The 21,256-nt window shown below is 36.3% G+C and overlaps 3 protein-coding genes across 4 annotated transcripts in view; 2 read left to right on the top strand and 1 right to left on the bottom strand.

Annotated features, from left to right (window-relative positions):
• The first annotated feature begins 769 nt into the window (after positions 1 to 769).
• LOC110443205 (carbohydrate sulfotransferase 11-like) lies at positions 770 to 4,888 on the top strand. Of its 2 annotated transcripts, none has more exons than XM_021487262.1 (4): positions 770 to 1,093; positions 1,943 to 2,048; positions 2,719 to 2,798; positions 3,674 to 4,888. In XM_021487262.1, exon 4 carries the CDS (start codon positions 3,757 to 3,759, stop codon positions 4,783 to 4,785), a length of 1,029 nt encoding a protein of 342 aa, XP_021342937.1. In that variant the 5' UTR covers positions 770 to 1,093; positions 1,943 to 2,048; positions 2,719 to 2,798; positions 3,674 to 3,756; the 3' UTR covers positions 4,786 to 4,888. The 2 variants fall into 2 exon arrangements, with proteins under 2 accessions (XP_021342937.1, XP_021342936.1); XM_021487261.1 differs by having other exon boundaries at positions 3,670 to 4,888.
• Positions 4,889 to 8,456: 3,568 nt separating this feature from the next.
• The window catches only part of LOC110443211 (protein Wnt-8b-like), an 18,912-nt gene continuing 6,112 nt past the window's right edge, over positions 8,457 to 21,256 (top strand). Inside the window, exons 1-4 of the mRNA XM_021487268.1 lie at positions 8,457 to 8,730; positions 11,415 to 11,505; positions 15,111 to 15,243; positions 19,190 to 19,315. Of these exons, the coding sequence (XP_021342943.1) occupies positions 8,654 to 8,730; positions 11,415 to 11,505; positions 15,111 to 15,243; positions 19,190 to 19,315 (427 nt within the window). The 5' untranslated portion in view covers positions 8,457 to 8,653. The remainder of the gene's footprint in view (positions 8,731 to 11,414; positions 11,506 to 15,110; positions 15,244 to 19,189; positions 19,316 to 21,256) is intronic.
• On the bottom strand, positions 15,922 to 18,631 carry LOC110443212. Its single transcript, XM_021487269.1, has 3 exons — positions 18,415 to 18,631; positions 17,351 to 17,770; positions 15,922 to 16,902 (listed from the first exon to the last, which is right to left on the bottom strand). The coding sequence occupies exons 1-3, from the start codon at positions 18,512 to 18,514 to the stop codon at positions 16,724 to 16,726; spliced, it is 699 nt and encodes a 232-aa protein (XP_021342944.1). The 5' UTR covers positions 18,515 to 18,631; the 3' UTR covers positions 15,922 to 16,723.

Genomic DNA, 21,256 nt, shown 5'->3' with positions numbered 1-21,256 from the left:
CAATTCTAGTTAAAATAAATTCGTTGTTGTATCCACAGTTGTAAATTGGTTTTTCATGTTTGATATGCACCATTCCTTTTACACATGTTTCGGAATAATTTAAATATGGTTTTCATTTTTTTTTTTTACCTAAAGTCCCGCTGATGAATCACAAATGGACGAAATAGCCAGATGGTACAGTAAAAAATATGTTTGGTTTGTTTGCTTAATTGTATCGACATATTGAATTATAAATATGTGTTCACCCTCTAGCAATTTTAGCATTTTATAACGGATGGGTCAAGCGTTGAATGCGCATTGTTAATGCTTCCTCTAATTTAGTTGCCCGCGAATAAACAAACATACAGTGGCATTTTCATGTTTTACTGTAGTACAGAGGCAAAGCATCAGTAAACTATTTAATATATACCGGTTCATGACTCGTTTATTGGATTTCTTTGGTCGTGTGTATTTTAGCAGTGCCACTGCGGTACTGTTATGGTGTGTTGCATGCTAAATTGATACAGGCAATAAACTTTATTTAAACCATAAATAGTTAATAAAGTCTGTCTAGGCAAATACTCCACGTCGATGCACAAGTTTATAAGGGTGAAAAGAGCACGACATGTAAGAACTCCGGTAAAATGTAACTGCACAAGAATTAAAACGTGTTTACAATGTGACTCTTACATTTAACTTGTAACAGCAGTAAACATCACTGAATTCCGGATAGTTTCCGGCGCGTTCTCACGTTGTTTGTTTAAAAGTTTTACCTTTGAAGTGTGCATTTCGTGGAGGTTTCTTAACACGATACAACTGGTTTATGGCTTTGACAAAATGTTTGAATGGAGACGTGATCAACAAACCAACATCCAGCGAGAACCCTCTACATTTAAAGTGTCTCGTTTCACAAAAACAAATCGGATGTGAAACTATGAGGGCCGTGTGAAGACCTCGTCAGCATTGATCACCGAAGCTTTAAATGTTAGACAATACACTGAACATTTACGTGTGTTACGCCTCGTGAAACAATACTCAGTATACACTACATATACCCACGGAATGACGTGTGCACTGCTCCAACTGAACGATATATATACGGGTGGAATCAAAGGTAATGCTTGCTTACTCAGTCATTGTAGCTGCTTTGGTTGATCATTTGCACCATATAATACAGATTTATCGTAAAATGTGAATTTTCATCAGAGAAATACATAAACATTGATGTTTTCTCTGATGCAGTGTTCTGTTGACAATTCTATTTTTAGTGTCCATGAGCACCCTTTATGTGTGTGTGTGTCAATTGTTAAACGGTTAGAGTGTATATCTCGTACTTCCTCGTAATAATCATTACAAACTCTCGTGTCTAACTTATAGCTATTTTAGCATTGCGATACCTACTGTTTTGTTAGTGTTAACGATAGAACAATTAAATAGTTGAAGGACATGACACTAATTATAGTTCATATGTATTTATAATTATAATAATGGATATAGTTCACTGACATATATAATCATATATGACATTTCATCTACGTTTTAAAAATATTTTATATATTACGATTGATCCGTGCTATGTGACTATATGTTGTAATACTATGTAACTATACTTTCAAAATGTAAAAGTGTGATTGTGATATATGACACTGAGGCAAACAATGTTTACAAATCACCTGAAACAATTAACATACAAATATAAGCACATGCAGATCCAAATGTCACTACTGAACATCAAAACAAAGCCTTTAAAAAGTATCATTAATTTTAGAAGCATCAATTTGCGAATCTGATCTATAAAATTTCAAAGAACACTAGTACATCCATGAAGGTTCGTTTTTCGTAATGATTTCCGCTGGTATTCTACCTGTGACGTTTCCCTCGTCATTTGTCTCTCTTTGGTTTGTATATATGTGATACACTATTGTCATTGTCATGGTAACATGTCTCGTTGTTATTTTTCCAGTTATGGCGATTGACTGACGTTATGTTTGGGTTATTCAGCCGGCGTCGTCGACGTCGAAGACTCGTCGGCTTCGTGATTATCGTCGTCCTGCTCATCGTACTATGCGGTTTGTTAGGTTTTATCGATCTTTCATTCAAGTATTTTCTATTGATGATGAAAGAAGCAGCTCGTACACTATTTGATATTCTCTAGGTGTATTTTCCTTTATGTTCGCTACTATAATGATCCGTTATCTACCCAGACCGTTTTCGCTTCTCCCAGTCCCTCGTCTTTAAGACGGATTTAACTTTATTTATCTGATCTCTGTTAAATACGACACATTGATAAGTTTGCAGTGTCCTGTTACTTCATCTGTATCTACAGCCAACATTATACCATTTATGCTATTTAGTTCAACTAATTTGATGTAGTACTGTGGACACGTTTTCTATGTTCCTGGGCCCGTAGTCATGAAACCATCCTCATGCTTAAGCATAGATGTTGGGCACAAGTCTAATTTCTTGTTCCGTTTATAAATTAATAATAAAATCTTATATTGTCAATGATTTTGAAAGAAAAGCTTTGAAGAGACTTAAAGCCAAGTACTGTTTTCAACGTTTACATGTGACTTTTTGATCATTTGGCACGATTTAAGTGAGTTACATGAAAGTTGGTTTGAGCACAAAATCCATGATTGGGCATGAGAACGGCTTCATGAATACGGGCTCTGGTCTCTAATTTTCCGTCAATTTTCGATTCAAACATTCCACTGTTAAGTTGTGTCTGCTACCTTCCAGAAGTATCTATTGACAACACTGACGGTCATTGGGGAATCAACATTCATTTACGTACTAGTCAGAGCCATAAAACACCGCCGGTAAGTACATGTTTAAGGTACGAACGCTTCCTGTCATATTCGTGGTTTTTTATTATATGACATCGTGATACGAAACAAAAGAGGGAAAATAGCAAAGTACACTTAAGTGTCACTACACAAGAAATTATCTGTTCGGCTCGATACGATAGGGGAAATAGCAAAGTACACTTAAGTGTCACTACACAGGAAATTATCTGTTCGACTCGATACCATAGGGANCACAAGAAATTATCTGTTCGACTCGATACGATAGGGGAAATAGAAAAGTACACTTAAGTGTCACTACACAAGAAATTATCTGTTCGACTCGATACGATAGGGGAAATAGCAAAGTACACTTAAGTGTCACTACACAAGATATTATCTGTTCGACTCGATACGATAGGGGAAATAGAAAAGTACACTTGGGTGTCACTACACAAGAAAAGTATTGGTATCAATGGAGAAAACATGAGCAACAATTAAAATGAAAAGATACCTTAAAACCCCACAAGAATCGTTCGGAAAATCAGGTTCTCCGGATGGTTGAGGTTATCTGCATCGCTTGTGGCAGTTGTCTCCTTTTATATCTAGGATAATGTAGGTCAGAAACGATCTAAGACACTGGCATTAATCATAATAGCCATTGAAATATCATAGGTGAAAAACAGGATAGGATGATTACCGTAATATTCCTTCAGCACTGAATGAAGGGACATCCTTTGCCATACCAAACACAAGTAAAGAAGTTCATAATGTAACAACAGAACACACATTGTTTTTAATACAAAGTTTAAATAATGAGAGAAATACATTTAATGTGCATTGTCCAAAAGGAGCATTCTCGTGTAGTTGTAGTGTTGTTTATATCTGGTTTCTGATATTCCCACAGGTAGATCCACCCAGTAAGGTCAAAGTGGGCAAAGCGAGATCTCGATGGCGTAGACAGATAGACCTTCGTTACCACCGCCTACAGAGTATGTGTACGCCAGCGGATACAGAATCAAACTTCACCCCACTGAACCTACGTCACTTCCAGTACAACCACAAATACCGGATGTTCTACTGCGGTGTGGAGAAAAGTGGCTCCACATTTTGGCGAAGACTTCTGCAACAAATAGACAAAAATGTTATCATTAGTCCATACAATATCCGGCCTGAAAACGGGCTGCTTAATTATAAAAACCTTGGCAATGAAACAATGGAAGAATTAGGAGACATTTTAAAGTTTTCTATCAAGTTTATGGTTGCCAGAGACCCGTATACGAGACTGCTGTCTGGATATATAGACAAGTTATATTCACCCAACGTCTATTTTTGGGACTCCGTAGGGGAGCATATCGTGCGAACTGTCCGACCTAACGCTACTATGAAAAGTAAAACTTGTGGACATGATGTGACGTTTTTAGAATTTGTGAAATACGTCATCAAAGCTCAGACGACAGGGGAGAAAAAAGACAGTCACTTTATACCCGCAGTGGAAATATGTCATCCTTGTAAAGTGAAATTTGACATTATAAGTCACATGGAGACTTTAAAATTTGACACACGTTACATTTTAGAAACATTCAACCTTCGGTCTTACTTAAGCGTTATTGAGGGCCCGTCCTTTAACATGCTCAATGATACTATATATGATGCAGCACAGGCTTTTGTGATAATGAGGACGGACATGCGAAGATGTGTAAATGTGCACACTGCGCTTCTAAGAGTTTGGAAAAAGCTACAAATCAAAGGAATTGTCAGTTTAGATACAGCATGTCCTTTTAAAAAAGACGAAGTGTTGGATTTAACTATAGACGACCTGACAAGTGTCATCAGAAAAGCTTTCGATTCGGCTTCTCTAAGTATGTTACAATCTCAACGAAAGTCGCTGTTTTTGCAATATTATAGGCAAATACCACTGGTTGTACTACGTAAGCTAGCAGATGTATTTAAAAAGGACTTTGACTACTTTGGTTACGATCAGTTTCCAGATATTTTGTTTAAACGAACAAATGAAGATTAAACGATCGCAAAAAATGTCAGCGCATATCTTGTGAGAAGGATTCCTCTTTAAATACTCTTTATGTTTTATCGTGTCCTAAGTGTGTGTTTTAATGCATCAGCACTGTAGTACAACTTTCTATAATTAATCAAAATGTATAAATGCTGTATTGTTTGTTTCCCCCCAACAAACTAAGATAAACCTTCTGTCAGTACTCAAAAACAAATAAAACAAATCGGAAATAAAAAGGAATTACAGTTCTACATGCTGATATTTGTGTCAAGGTGTTAAATGTGTCGTTAAAGGTAGTCATGATCTACAAAGTACACGAATGTGAAAATATTTAAAATATTTCATGTGAACCGTTTTTCCGTAATATTTTTGTCGTGAATTACCTAAGCGTATACATTGCAATGTACCTGATTCAAGTTCACACTTATCTGCTGGCAAAAAGAGTTTATATCATCCTAAAAAGTTCGTTTGCATTGATTTGTCATGTTCTTTAGAATTGCAGCGAGATATTTTGTGGCTGATGTAAAATACAAGTATTTTTTTTAATTGTGTCCAGGTACACTTCAATTGACAATATCCGTAACTCTTTTCAATTAATTTTGCTGTTTATAAATTTTCAACATATGACAATGTTTTGTTTTTATCACATACACCCTTTCAAGCTTAATATGCATATTTCAGTGATCAACACGTATGATGAAGTTTCCCCTATGTTGTGATATTGTAAAACGTTGTTTTATTTAATCCGATGATTTAGCTACAAATCAATCCCCATTAAGTACGGGGGGATAACTGACCTTTTGTATCCAACTGCATGATCGTATGAGGCAACTACTCTTACCCTCCTAAAAGTTATGTCAATTTTTCTTTATTTGCTTACTGCAGTTGACATTCAATAAGCCAGCTCCATACATACTCGGCACACGTGGACAATTGTATTGCTAAAAGGCAAATTAGTCCCCTAAAACACTGGCCGGATAGTGAACGGATGGGAAGTAAGGCTATGTCATGTCATGGATTAGCATTTTTCAATGTTGATTACACCCCAATTAACCTTAATATGACCTATCATCTTCAAACCCCGTCTCTATATGACTTGAACATGTATACGTTCTAACAAACAAATAGACAAACCAATCTTTAAATTCCGATTTTAATTATATCTATTTATCTTATGGTCTAGTGTCTAACACGAATGCATTAAAAATGCCTTACATTGCTTTATAAAGTTAACGCAATGCGCACATAAAAAAAATGATATGTCATGGAGTATTTATCACTATTTATCTGCATTTATACTATGGTGTTCTGTATTCATTATATCATAGAATTACTTCAATCAATTAAATAAAATATACATGAATGTTATTGTGTATGTGCCCAGAGTTAACTATACTGCAGATTACTTTCAATGCTAACATGAAATAACAGCACATATTTTTGATAGAAGTCCAAATAATAGACAAATAGGAATTGTGTTCTTCAATACATATCTTCATGTATGACGACATGAACAGCGTTGAAACAAGAAACAAATCACAGAAGGCTATATTTTGTGATAGTGTTTTATATCGAACAAGGGCACTAACTCCACTGATCTTAAAGACATAGAAAAGTGTTCCGAAACGAATACGTGTATAGATTTATTTCAAGTATGAACAATTGAAATGGACAAAATATGATATAGCAATGCTTCAGTGTCATTCTTTGGTACGTACGTGGACGTCAGTCTGTGCCAATCGTTTGATAAGACGTCAAATCGAAGAACTCCTCCGATAATATTCTGTACATAGATTTTATGCAGGGTTAACAGGTTAACATAATGATGGTCATTTTTACATGTTTAGTTATAGATAAATCATAATAAAATCATAAGTCATAAAACGTATGTTGTGATGACCAATCCCACAATATTGCCGTTTGTCATATACTTTAGAAATTGCTTTAAGATGCCATTATTTGAATCGAAGGCCGGGGCCTTTGATTCAAATAATGGCATCTTAAAGCAATTTCAGTCTTCAAGAACGTTCTTAAATTCAAAAGTTTCTCCCCGATGTTCCAAAATAGCTCATGAACAAGTATCAAGATACTATTCTTACTTTTATTATTTTACTATTCCATTTAATGTTTGAGAGTGATTTATCCCCCAAAACAGATTTTACACGTCTTTTACAATGCAATCAGATGTGCTGCTCACCAATGTATACAAATCATACCTATACTTAAGATGTATCAAATAATATTACACTGCTTTTCGTACTATTAGTAAGATTGTTTGTTTGTTTGTTTCAATAATTGAACTTTAGTGAAGCCTTTTTGTTGAATCTAGTACAAAACATTGTTAAACAGATCCTTTGTTATTTCCAAATAAGACGTAGTGTTGTAGTTTGAAACTATATATCGAAATGAAGTTCACTTATTTCCGTACCAACAGAATCTGAACAATACTTTGATATAATTAATGATGTACAGAAAAAGGATCAGGTGGATGTGTTAAACATAACGTAATGTATATCACATTACCAACTGTACACGCAGTGTGACAAGTACTCCAAATGGTACAGGTAAATAACTCCTTCCTGAGTGCATGGTTTCGCCTTAAGTTTCTGTTCACTGTCTGTCGACCTCTAGTTCTGATCCTGTCTTTGTGTATTGATAGGAGGTGAACGTGATACATCCGTGTGGTTGCACCTTTAACGCCATGGTTTAGTATTTTCATTCTATGATTTAGTCGGAGTGAGAGTGTAATCGTGACAGGAGTTGTAAGCGGAGGATTGTTTTGTGCCTTTAAGTGCAGACGGCGTACCTCTGATCAAATTTGTCTCCATTTTATAGTTTACTCTTTTCATTATGTGGTGATGATTTAATGTATTTTTAATTTCAAACGTTCTGATGAGTGATTTGACTGCTATATATTTGGCGAATTAGGTCATTTGTTTTGCATAATAATGTAAATTATGTCGACTTAAAACTAATCGATATTTGTCCATCAACTTTGTCACGAACTTTGATATATATGAATGGGTTTTCCCCCCCGATAAAACAGCTACGGTGACTTTGATAAAAAAAAAAAAACACCACCAAGGTGAAAGGTCATTTACAATACTGAAATATATAGTGAGGCATTTTACCTGATATTTCACAAAATTTGATAATAAACCTTACCAACATTAATATTGTAATACGTAATATATGACAATGGTTATATACCGTCACATGATGTCTGACCACTCCGTAATCACTACATTGATTCACTTGACTAATATTCACATCAAATTCGATGAAAGTTATTTATCTTGGGGTTCTTTGTGTAAGCGATATCTCTTGCTCCCAAAAACCTTCAGCGTTTAGTCCTGTTTCATTGACCCCGATACAAAACTGCATGATCACACCTCAAGCTAATTGTATTGGGCTTGATGAGATGGTAAAACGGTCATCCTGTCACCTGGTACTTTCAGCATATCTAAGCCTGCTGGTTCTTTATTTGAGGGAGCAATTCTACATGCAGAGGCGGACACGCCACCGAGACATGCCCTAACATTCATACTGCTAGTTTACTTTGTCTAGCCGATCTGATTCTCAAGGGATTAAATACACAGCCTTTATCCCACGTGGCAGTATGTATTTCAGTGGCATTTTTTGAGTGCATTGAGTCGGTAAATCTGCGTGAACGATACCTTGTAGAGATTATGAGCCACAGTGGACAGAGACGACACTGTGATTGGCGGTCCTCTTGTCAGTGTAATAAATTAACCTCGAATCTCCTCGGGGCTGCCCCTTCGTGTTGAAATAGGGCTAGTTATACTGTCCTAATTATTATGGGATTATCCGGCGAGCACTCATCCCCGTTCCTCTTCTGCAGTACCAAGTGGTGACCATGAGGCCACCGGACCTTTCCCGGGTCCTTGTCCTCCTCATCTCCAGCCTCTGTCTCCTAACGCACGTGTCTTCATGGTAGGTCTAACGCACTCATCGTCCAAGGTTTCCTCGACTCGTTAGCTTCATATGCACCAAGTTTCTTTTGAAATACTTTTTTTTTTTTTTTTTTTTTTAATTTCTCTGGCAGTTGTTAGATGACATATGATTTGTGCTATTCTAACTGATAAACAAATGTAAATTAATCGTTCAATTAATGATAAGTGAAGCTATCGTCTCTCGAAGACCTTGGATCGATGTTATAAACTGTTTCACCTGTTCACTTTGGTGTTAGAATGGTCCGACTGATGTTAATTGTAAGACGTATGTTATGTTTATTGATGATTTTATTAAATTAATTTCCGAAAATTTAGTTTCATATTTTAATATTATATATCAAAAGTATTTTTTATGGATACAAAGTCAGTTTCATATTTACTTACTTACGTTCATTAATATTACTTACCAATGTAAAACTGTATTTAAATAGAAACTAATTTGAGTGAAAGCAAATTTGATGTGTTTTAAGTGTTCCATGCTTTCAATACCGAACGTTATTATATCTGTCAGTGTGTATTGCCCACTTCTGGTTGTTATATATGTGAAGGTTATTCATATATAAATTGATACATCAGATTAATGATAAATTATGAAATTACAATGTATGTTACATATGCATATTACTAGACGCCCAATATATCACACTAGTGTTACGGTTGTTTTCTTTGATATATAACACCCATTTAAATTATTTAAAAGTCAATAAGAATAACATTTTAAGACAGTGTAGGAGGTAGCCATGCTATTAAGGAGGATATCTTTGCAAAGTTTTTAATCATATTGGCAGTTCGTAAATGATTTGATTGAAAATCAACAAACTACATGAAATGATACTCTTTTTGAAAAAGTTTGCCGTTTTGGTTAAAAAAATATTTTGATTACAAATATTCAAGCAATGAGTATCTTATAAATGTTTTATTTCAAATAGTCTTGTAAAAAAATGTCTTTTTCGAGAACAGATCAATGATATCGGAAATTACGGAAATTGCTTTCGTCTCTATGTACGGTACTGATGAAGTGAATCCTTCAATCATCGACAATGTCCTCATTTACATTTGTGAGAGGAAGATTGTCGTGACCAAATGGTTCAATTTTTATACCGTTATCTTATATACGATTGTTTTCTTCATATTTTTGATACATGTATGTGCCGTTTGTCATCTTGATTTAAACCAGTTATACCTTGTGTTGATAAATCACACTATGTCTAAGGAACAGAAAGCTATCATCGTCTATCAAAATCGCCTGTGATTGGTTTCTCACCTAGCCCTTAGTTTTATTTTGTTGAAATTTAAATGTAAACTTCTTGATCATAAGTATTATGAAAATTTCAAAATAATATTCTTTTTAGACGTTAAACTTTAAAGGAATAAAGATTAATATCAAATTTAAATGACAACTCCAACTTTTGATGCCTTCGGAATTTATTTCTGATTTTTTTTTTATTATATCAATGAATTTATAAAACATTTTCCCTATTAGTGTTAATTTAAAAATGACTAGGTTGATTTAAGCTGAATATCATGTAAGGAGAGCTGATTGATGTTATGCTATCAATGTACGTTGCGTTTAAAAGATTAAAATGTATCGAAGTACAAAGACATGGCAATGATCATGGAAAACGATATAGAGAATCAGATTGCCGAGGAACTATGTAGGATATATATATTTCCTTATCTGAATTTTAATAGCCGGGACGAAGAACGAAAAATCACGGGTTTTGTAAACATACCTATACCTGTGTATTGCTCAATTAAATTATAATTATATATTTAAGTTGTGATCACCTTGTTTCGCCTCGGGATTATAATATAACTATGTTACAAATCGTACTTTACTTATATAAACTGTTGTTTATTGTATTTTTATAGAAAATGAAATAGACAATTCTTATTTAAATGTATACTCTTTCACTTTTCTTTTCGTCTATAGTTTTTAATAGTCCTTGATTCCGCGTATGGTCATTGACACCTGTCGTTTACCTTTTCCTACCGTGTTTCCTTGTTTCGTCTCCTGGCTTTAACAGGCTTTTGATGCTGTTTGATATATTTGTGTCTGTGCGGGGCGTTTTGGTGTCTAGTTATGGTATTTTCTTGTCCTTGTTTGATAACGTTTGCTTTCTTTGTCTTTCTTTACTGCCTCCTGTGGTTGTCTTTTGTCTTTCCATATTTACGTTGAGTTCGGATGTTGTTATTATATGTTGACGCTGTGTTATATTTTTCCTGACTTAAAAAGTAACATTTGGCCTGAACACATATCTAGTTCTCGGTTCTACATTGTTTGTACGTCTTACAAGTCAGACACTTAGGACTCACTGATGTCTGCCAAATGTTTTCGACCTGTCAATCATACAAACAAAACAATGGGACATAGACACGTGTGATTTATGATAAACTGTTACCTAAAATAACCTTCTGACAAATCATGTGTCTATTATGTCGCTGACAATTGGACTGTATTCGTGTGACGATGTCCTTAACGTAACAATGCGATCAGATGATAAGAGGGTGCTCGGGGTCTGTAGCCATGTACCCAGTCGACCCTCCACATACCCTCGTTATGATCGTCTCTGACTGACACATATCATGTCTGCACTATCGTTTTATATCTAATAAGGGATTATATTATAGGCATGACCTTAATTGCTTGATTTTATTTTTCAGGTCACTGAACAAAATTCTAATGACTGGCCCAAAGGCTAATCATTTGGTGGATAACTTCACCAGAAACAATAATCTGTGGACTAAATACCAGGTAGGCATAGTTCTTTGGCCTCTTGGCCCGTATAGGTGGCGGAAATACCACCCCGTGTACAGCACAATGGGTACATACTCATAAATCTGACAACCTTTGTATATCCTTTATCTGGTCCTATACCTTTACATTGTATAAGTATGAATTATGTCATCAGGCTCTTTATGTCCATATTTACGTCGTCTCCAGTCTTGTCAACGCAGTAGAGGTAATGTTTCCTTACTAGACCACATAAAACAATATAGGAAAGCTTAAAGCCTGGTGTAACAAAGTTCGGTTATAACAGGTTACGTGTATCATTTATGATAATACGAGTCAACGATATTTGATACAAACATAATATCATTGTTAAATAAGATATTGACATACAGATAAATTCAATAAACAATTATTACATATCAGTACACGTAGAATTTGATACCAGTTAACCAATTAACTTGAACTAAAGCCGATCCTGTTAAAATTAAGATAGACAATTTTGAGTGCCGTTTTATTTCGCGGTTTCAATTTTCTGACGATTTATTTTGACTGGTCGCGCTGATTTAGTAAATTTGTTCCAGACGGAACTTATAGGCGATTTAAGTTAAGTGTCTCGATGCTCATGTTAATGACAAGTGTAAGCATTACTTTCATTTTACCATATTAAGAGAACGACCACATCGTCTGCGATATAACCATATTGTTATTCCATGAAAGCATAGTTTTTGTATGCAATAACAAGAAAAACTTGTTTTTGAGGCTGACGCATGATTTTAACGTTACATCTGACGTCAATCTCATTACATGATATTCATTTTACGGGATTTTGTTTGCTACATGAACGAAATGAATTATTTTACTAAACATTATGAAGAGTTCCCTGAATTGCCGTTAGCGACAACAATGTTTACGTACAATGGGGAAAATAAAGCTACCATTTAAGCTCAATGTGATTGCCAATACTGTAGACAAGCTTTGCGTCGGACAACGACGTGTGTTTATTTTATTTTATTTTCCTTACGCTGAGATGGTTAGAAACAATATGAAACGATTAAAAACAGATTTTGTAGTAGTTATGGAATATAACACCCCAAGGACGTCTAAAAAGGACTTGTTTTCGTTGGCGTATGTTTGGTTACTCATAGAAACTCATTTACCGCCATTGCGTTTGAGGAATTCTAAATGATGGATAACAAATACACTTTTGACAAAATTATTAATATATATAAAAGCGGAATGTTTAAATGATTCAGAGTTTACATGACTCAAATAAATAACCAGTTGATGTGGTTGTGATATAGGCTTGGCCGTTCTTAGATTTACAGCACATTGTTGGAATCGTTACCTACGTCTGACTGTACTTAAAGCAGGTTTTTACATTACAACTTGCGGATCGAGATTATAATCACTGTCATTTATATAATCTCCATGTAATCTATAATGTAACCTAATCATATAGAACATTTACATTTTTATATAAAATTTTCAAAATAGCCAGATACGATTGTTCATTGTTGTTGATCGTGTAATCGAACTGAGATATTGTTGCGGTCGTTACAACATCAGGGTGCAGAACTAAGTTGACAAAATACATTTATCACGTAAGAAGATATACGCATAAGTAGTAAACGAGCATCAGCCTGATTAATTGAAATACGAAGACTCGGGTTAAATATGTTAATATATTTTAACACAGATTTGACCAAATATGGTAACAAATGTAATTGTCCCAAATGCACGCGCGTTTTGTGGGTGATGACCCGCTCTCGCAATTGACTCTATCGTTATCTAAATCCCGTAACAACCCGTACAATTACCCTTTTATGGAAACTGATGAATGAAAACATGATCCCCCTCTGAGCCATTCATGACCCAGACAATTGCAATACGATATCGATACTTAGATGTGTTGAATACAAAATGCGCGTGCAGCCACTCATTAGCTTGTAATTAGATTATAAATCCACACGCTAAGCTTGTAGTCGTTACCCAATGCTTTTCAGTGTATTAAACTGACCAGATTTTATACGAGAGTTTTAATGTTTTTCGTGATGGTTCTTCAAAAATCGAGTTAAAGAGCGTATTTACACTAGTGGCTTATCTGTGAGAGACAATGATTCACAGAACTCATGGGGTTCCAAATTCGACATATTTTAATGTCAAGAAAAAAATTCAGCACAAACGATGTATAGAATATCATTATATACCTATCTGTCCAACCTTTGACCTCTATATGGACAAAACAAAACCATAGAAGACGATAACATTACAGTTAAGTTATGCAACCTCTGACCTTTGTTGTAGATTTAGATCTCGTTATTTTAAACTCAATCCGTCACATAAGTCAATTAATGACATGACCAACGGCATCCCGAGACAGAAAAATACCCAATAGGTTGGGCCTGATCACACGGACAATAAAGTTTAATTCTTACGTAATCGTTTATCTATATTCAAGACATGTTGTCTAACTTGAGGAATTTCAAACATTGTAAAACAAGGTTGTAGATTAATTGTTTCAATTCAAATCGATCAGCTATTTGTCTAGGTGCGGTGATTATCAGTGTATGAATCTTATCCTTTGTTAGAAGTTACCACAGAAATATCAATGGAACAATGGAGTTCACACTCCTGGTAATTAATAGATGACCACAAGTGCGAATATAAGCTTCAAATAACTCATATGAACGTGTCCTATTTCACTCACCGAAAGCAAATAAAGGTAATAAGAAAAGATTTGGATATTCTCTTTAGACGTGCTTGTGGTAGACCTTTCAAAGATTGTAATGAAGATACTGAGATAAAGCACACAGACATGAATACAATACAACAAAAACTACACTTTCGAATGAGTGAACATTTCATTCTATCAATTTTGCGTTGTCATAAAATGTAAAATGCGTTGTCCATTTACTGTTAATATCAAATGAAAGGAAACTATTGTATCTTTATGTGGACTCCGTAAACCCACACAAAACCTCCAAACCAAAATGTATAGATGATCTGATGTCAGTTTGTTATCTAAGGATTCTATCAACAACGATGATAAGGTATCAAATGACATGTAAACAATGTTGTTTACATGTCAACTGAGAACAAATTACATCATGTTAAACATAGATAATAAAACAACACAAATGTGAAAAATAAATCATGTGAACTTCCGTAAACTTTACACCGATCAATAGAGACATGTATCCTCATGTTTACAATATGATACAGCATTATATGAAGCACAGAAAGCTTATCAGTACGTGAACTCGCTATTACGTGCTCTGGCATTGTTAGCATGCCAGTGATGCACTTTAATGGAGCAAGTATGCAACAGTATATTGTAATCTATTTTCGTTGTACAACAATGGGTAGGTTAAAAGTCTCCGTACATTCATGTTATTGATTTTTTCTTCCTTTTTCCGTATTGTATTAACAATGGTTTGGATTCCACAAATCACAGGAGATAGCTATACTGATACGTAATACTTGTTGCTAAGTATATATATATATTATATTAATTTTACAACAATCGTGTTTTTCAATATTTCAACTTATTTTTGTCACTCTTGGGTAATTCATAATTACTATATTGGTATAATAACAAATAGTAAACACCATTCTCTAATTCACAGGTGCATACAATGTTTATGAAAAGCATGGACCGGGGATCTATGAGGGCAGCGAAAGAGTGCCGACACCAGTTTAAGTGGGACAGATGGAACTGTCCCATTGTTGATATGAATCGACAGATACACAACATCAGAGGTAATATAATATTTAGGAACTTTATCCATAAAAATGTTATTTTTTAGAAAAAGAGTGGAGCATATCAAAACATTTCTATAAAATGACTAATGATTCCATCAAAAGCAGTGGTGACTTCCCGTATGTGTCTTCTATGTATTGTTTTGAATAATGTTTAGTAGTCAAACATTAGAACCCCCCTACCCCCAACCCCGCACCCCACCCCCATCCCACAGGGCGAGAGTTGAACCAACGCCTACTCAGACGTTATCAAACACATTAGAACTCGCAGGCGACCGAGGATATTGAAGGAAATAATTTACGTAACAAAAGCAAATCGTTTTTAAGGAGATATTGGATAGCATCCAATATTGTCTCTGGACGGTGACCCGGTCATCAACAAACAAAGCAAATATTGTAACAAGAAAACAAGCTCCAAATCTCTTTTCACGGCTAGAAAAAACGTATATAACTCATGGTCAAGGAGAGTGACGAACTGAATGAAGAATACAATAACTTTTGCCTGGACGAAACTTCAAGTGAGCTTCATTTGGAATGTTTTCAAATTAGTTTTAAAGGCAATACGTGCTAATGATACAGCATTTCATTAACATTATGTATATTTCCGAACGGCAAGTTATTTTACATTTTCCTTATGGTATTGCTCGTATGGAGAATGTCTTATTTATTTGTTGTTATTTAAGAGTCACGACTATGAGTTTACGTAGGGCGATATTGAATATTAAACTTAAAATTCTGGTTGTACTGTCAAATGATATATAACACGAACTTGCTGCCTATCTTGTATTATTCATATTTAATACTATACACGGGCTTAGAGTAACATAAGGTCATATCATGATTGGTTTAGTTCATTGGGTTTAGCGTCATATTAACACGTCTCCAGGTGTGTAATTGATACATGTGTGCTAAAGGTGGTATATTGGTGTATTTGCCTCCTTGCCACAGCGCAGAACTGATGCCTATATTTTAGAGTCCTGTCTCGCTAAAATACCATGTCGAAGGCACCCAGAACAGTATTTCAGCCGGTTGCATTAAACTGACAACGGATGTCCGATTAGGTAGGAATCTATCAAATATCCTTTGACAAGATATTCAGAGAAACTATGGCGTTTTGAAAATGGAAATGACACACCCCTGTGATCGATATTCATACCGGCGACTGTAAGTTCGTAGTCTCTTTCATTGTTGAATGAACACGTTTTGAACCACTGGGACGGGTTAAGGTTTTGCAGAAATGGAGAAAATAGAAAGTATTGATCAATAATGGTAGTTTAATAATTTTTTCTCGGCAAAATTGCATTCAAAAGATTTTACTAAAAAGTATTAAAGTGATAAAATAAAGGTTAATTTCTGTCCATATTAAGTGTCCATTCTTCAAAAAATATTTCCATATGATAATCTGTTTTCATAATCCACACGTCAGAATACGTCATATTTAAATTAATAGAAACTATATATTAATAGCGAACCTTGGAGATCAGGTTTTGAGATGCTCGCTTATGTTGATCCTGTAAACTCCTTCAGGATGAACACAGAACTGCCAGACACATCGCTTACTCTTCAGATATTGACAAAGCATGCACAGGATGTCAGCCATTCCTGATGTTGCTGTTACTGCGAACTCAGAATGGCGCTTCCCGGTACACGGGTCAGAGGCTGGAAGGGCAATGAAGTATTTTTGGTGAATGTCTTGCAAACACAAATGATTCACTTCAACCATTGTAAAGCCTTATATATTTACACGTGTTATACAATAAAAAGCAAAAACAAAACGAAAAAAACAAAAACATGAAAGTGAAACAACAATAAAATAAATAAATAAATTTCCCTTATTGGCTGAATAAATAATAATAAAGCGGTAATCGAATGTAATTTAACAATACAGGAAAAAAGTTTTTTGGTTAAGTTACCAGTTGAATATTGCTGTGCACATATTGTTCAGTAATCTTAAAACAATACATTGCTCTCTAGCGCGATGTCTGGAAGAATTTTGCATAAATCAAAAGTGCCCTTTATCTATGATAGATATCTATCATGTAAAGGCAGCAATGATATTGATAACCATTTGCTAAAATCGTAAGAAAGATATACATATATGTCTTACATGGTTCGTAGAAGGACATCATTGGATTGTTTTGCTCTTGTATAGAAGATGTGCTTCTCAAAGGGTCGCACGAATCTGGTGTAGGATTGACCAAGAAAACCCGTTCCATAGGCGGGTATACAGGTTCCATTCCCATAGGTACAGCAAAGGGCCCTTCTGGTCCGTCAAACCACATTACTGGGTAGTCCCATGGCAACGGCATAACAGGTATACGACCATGTCGTTCGTCCCAAACAAAATGGCGGCCATACTGATCTATTACCACTCTCTGTGACCTGACATTGGGTCGCGGTCTGCCCCTAGGTTTTAGCTGTTTTCCAGTCTTTCTCCGTTGTTCTTGTGCCACAAGAGCGTCTAATACTGTGTCCGGGTTCTGTTCAAACGTCATACTGACGTGTTTTCTATACACGTCGACATCATCTGGAAAGAAATATCACACATGTTGTAAAAATATGTTGGGTGGCATGTACCAGCTATCGTCAAAAAGCAGTTGAATAAAGTGTTCGATAATGCTTAACATGATGTGTGGTAATTACATATAAGTAAAATATTTGGCTATCATAATAAGTTTGTAACTATACATTTAGTTTGCCATCTCTTCAACATGTAGAGATAAAGTATAAGGAATTAAAGTTTAGATGTTATCGAAACAGTATCATTTGTTATATAGATCCACGTATTATATATTCATTTAATATAGTCTGTATATAATGTGATATATAATATGATATAATATGTATGTGCATGTATATATCATATGTACGGAAACAAATAAGATTCATGATAATTTTATTTCAACACGTTCTCCGTCGTTTCTATGACCACCTGATAGGTAAACACGTGACTGCGGGTCACGATCTTTCTCTTTCTGTTTCCGTGTACATTATTGGAATCCTTTCATTAATAGTATGTTTATGATTACCATGTTGATAAAGTGGTATTAAGAGGAAACAGAACTTTAAATAAAAATTGATCATGAGAGTGAAAAATCTACAGTTATCGAAATACTGATAGTACATCTAAGATATAAATAGCATTATGACTATTTGAGGTAAACAACTTACGTCTTATGGACTTTGCCTGGTCTTCGCCCATTGAAGGTGTACATTTCACCACCAGCAGACAAAACACAATCGCCATTGCTAGCGACAGAGCCATGGCCATTGGTAATAATAGCTACCTAACCAAAGTTTCGTTCAACATTTTCACATCCTGTCACAATATGCTTGTGACACAAGCCGGGTATTCCAGATCTCATTAGGTTGTGTGTATATTGCTATATTTTACCCGTCAATGTGTCCTATACTAGTCGTCGTTATAGCCTCCAGCCATGAATGATATCATCCCCTGTCGAAAATGATTGATGACGTTTTCGAAACATCGGAAAATAGGTTCTAAACAGGTATACGAGAATTATCTCCTAGGCAGCCATGTGTTGATACGCTCGTTTATCCTGTTGTTCAGTTTTTGGACGTGTATTCATTTTTCCATATCAATATGAACACAAGTTGGACAGGACTCTTTGTTAAACAGTGCAACTTTTATGCAGCACCATATCGCGTGTGTATTATTTTAAAAATAGTTTATTGCCATAATTAACTTTTCTGTTTACAGTGTAGTGTTTTCATTCAAAAGTGCATTAATGTCTGCCGGAAGTTTCTGAAGTTTATATTATAATTTACAACATCGACTGGAATTATCCTCAGTGTATGATGGTTAATTAAGTGTTTTGTATCTCCGTCTGATTTTGTTTATGTACAAAAATGGTAATGTATTTGTTTTTAAAGAATAGCATTTATAAATTACTAACTAGTTTGTAACACGTTCTTTTCGTTGTAGCCAATCGGGAGACATCATTTGTTCACGCCATCTATTCTGCCAGCATTATGCATGATTTGACGTCACAATGTAACCTAGGCGGGAATCCCGTGTGTGCGTGTGACGACTCACGAAATGGCGTCAAAGGTAAATACGTTTATTCAGTGTCCATGACGTTTTAGTGGGCATTTCTAAATGAACTACAGTAGAAAATTTGATTACACAAATATGAACGAACAGGTTTTGTGGTGAACATGGTTAAATACACTTTGGAAACCTTCATAACGAATGTACAGGTGTCCGTTAGTTAGGTGCATCAAAGGATAAAGCACGATACACGCATTGTGATAGAATGTACAGTTGTCCGTTAGTTAGGTACATCAAAGGATAAAACACGATGCACGCATTGTGATCGAATGTACAGTTGTCCGTTAGTTAGGTACATCAAAGGATAAAGCACGATACACGCATTGTGATAGAATGTACAGTTGTCCGTTAGTTAGGTACATCAAAGGATAAAGCACGATACACGCATTGTGATCAAAGGTTTATGCGAATGATTTGATTCAGATGTCAATTGCAACAAGTAATAATTGGTTTTTAATCGAAAATGCAAAGTATAATTTTTATGATACCAAAGTTTTACTTTTTCACACAAACAATGTACATATTAAACGTGTCGAAATGTTTGAAGACCGACGGGTCCCCTTGTCAGGCTCTGACTGAGTTGACCGACTGGTCCCCTTGTCAGGCCCTGACTGAGTAGACCGACGGGGCCCCTTGTCAGGCTCTGATTGAGTAGACCGACTGGTACCCTTGTCAGGGTCTGACTGAGTAGACCGACTGGTTCCCTTGTCAGGCTCTGACTGATTAGACCGACGGGTCCCCTTCGTCAGGCTCTGACTGAGTAGATCGACGGGGCCCCTTGTCAGACTCTGACTGATTGGACCGACGGGTCCCCTTTGACAGGCTCTGACTGAGTAGATCGACGGGGCCCCTTGTCAGACTCTGACTGATTAGACCGACGGGTCCCCTTTGACAGGCTCTGACTGAGTAGACTGACTGATTCCTTTGTCAGGATCTGACTGAGTTGACCGACTGGGCCCCTCGTCAGGCGCTGACTGAGTAGACCGACTCTTCCCCGTGTCAGGCTCTGACTGAGTAGATCGACAGGTCCCCTTGTCAGGCTCTGATTGAGTAGACCGACTGGGACCCTTGTCAGGCTCTGACTGAGTAGACTGACTGATTCCTTTGTCAGGATCTGACTGAGTTGACCGACTGGACCCCTCGTCAGGCTCTGACCGAGTAGACCGACGGGTCCCCTTTGACAGGCTCTGACTGAGTAGACTGACTGATTCCTTTGTCAGGCTCTGACTGAGTATACCGACGGTTCCCCTAGTCAGGCCCTGACTGAGTTGACCGACGGGTCCCCTAGTCAGGCTATGACTGAGTAGACCGACTGGTACAGTTGTCCGTTAGTTAGGTACATCAAAGGATAAAGCACGATACACGCATTGTGATCAAAGGTTTATGGGAATGATTTGATTCAGATGTCAATTGCAACAAGTAATAATTGGTTTTTAATCAAAAATGCAAAGTATAATTTTTATGATACCAAAGTTTTACTTTTTCACACAAACAATGTACATATTAAACGTGTCGAGATGTTTGAAGACCGACGGGTCCCCTTGTCCGGCTCTGACTGAGTTGACCCACTGGTCCCCTCGTCAGGCTCTGACTCCCCCGACCGACTCTTCCCCTTGTTAGGCTCTGACTGAATAGACCGACGGGTCCCCTTTGTCAGGCTCTGACTGAGCAGACCGACTGGTGCCCTTGTCAGGCTCTGACTTAGTAGACCGACGGGTCCCCTTCGTCAGGCTCTGACTGAGTAGACTGACTGATTCCTTTGTCAGGATCTGACTGAGTTGACCGACTGGGCCCCTCGTCAGGCGCTGACTGAGTAGACCGACTGTTCCCCTTGTCAGGCTCTGATTGAGTAGACCGACTGGGACCCTTGTCAGGCTCTGACTGAGTAGACCGACGGGTCCCCTTGTCAGACTCTGACTGATTAGACCGACGGGTCCCCTT

The sequence above is a fragment of the Mizuhopecten yessoensis genome, unplaced genomic scaffold (assembly GCF_002113885.1).
Source record: "Mizuhopecten yessoensis strain PY_sf001 unplaced genomic scaffold, ASM211388v2 scaffold716331, whole genome shotgun sequence".
In the NCBI taxonomy this organism is placed as follows: domain Eukaryota; kingdom Metazoa; phylum Mollusca; class Bivalvia; order Pectinida; family Pectinidae; genus Mizuhopecten; species Mizuhopecten yessoensis.
Note: the sequence above shows the minus strand (reverse complement) of the source record. Positions and strands in the feature narration are given on the sequence as shown.

Excerpts from the sequence above, each read along its gene's own strand:
- LOC110443205 (XM_021487261.1), top strand. The coding sequence starts at position 1,964 with ATGTTTGGGTTATTCAGCCGGCGTCGTCGACGTCGAAGACTCGTCGGC. Across the intron at positions 2,049-2,718 it reads CCTGCTCATCGTACTATGCG|AAGTATCTATTGACAACACT; the intron begins GTTTGTTAGGTT and ends GCTACCTTCCAG. Across the intron at positions 2,799-3,669 it reads AGAGCCATAAAACACCGCCG|GTAGATCCACCCAGTAAGGT; the intron begins GTAAGTACATGT and ends ATATTCCCACAG.
- LOC110443212 (XM_021487269.1), bottom strand. The coding sequence starts at position 18,514 with ATGGCCATGGCTCTGTCGCTAGCAATGGCGATTGTGTTTTGTCTGCTG. Across the intron at positions 17,771-18,414 it reads CCAGGCAAAGTCCATAAGAC|ATGATGTCGACGTGTATAGA; the intron begins GTAAGTTGTTTA and ends ATTTCTTTCCAG. Across the intron at positions 16,903-17,350 it reads GATGTCCTTCTACGAACCAT|CCTCTGACCCGTGTACCGGG; the intron begins GTAAGACATATA and ends TTGCCCTTCCAG.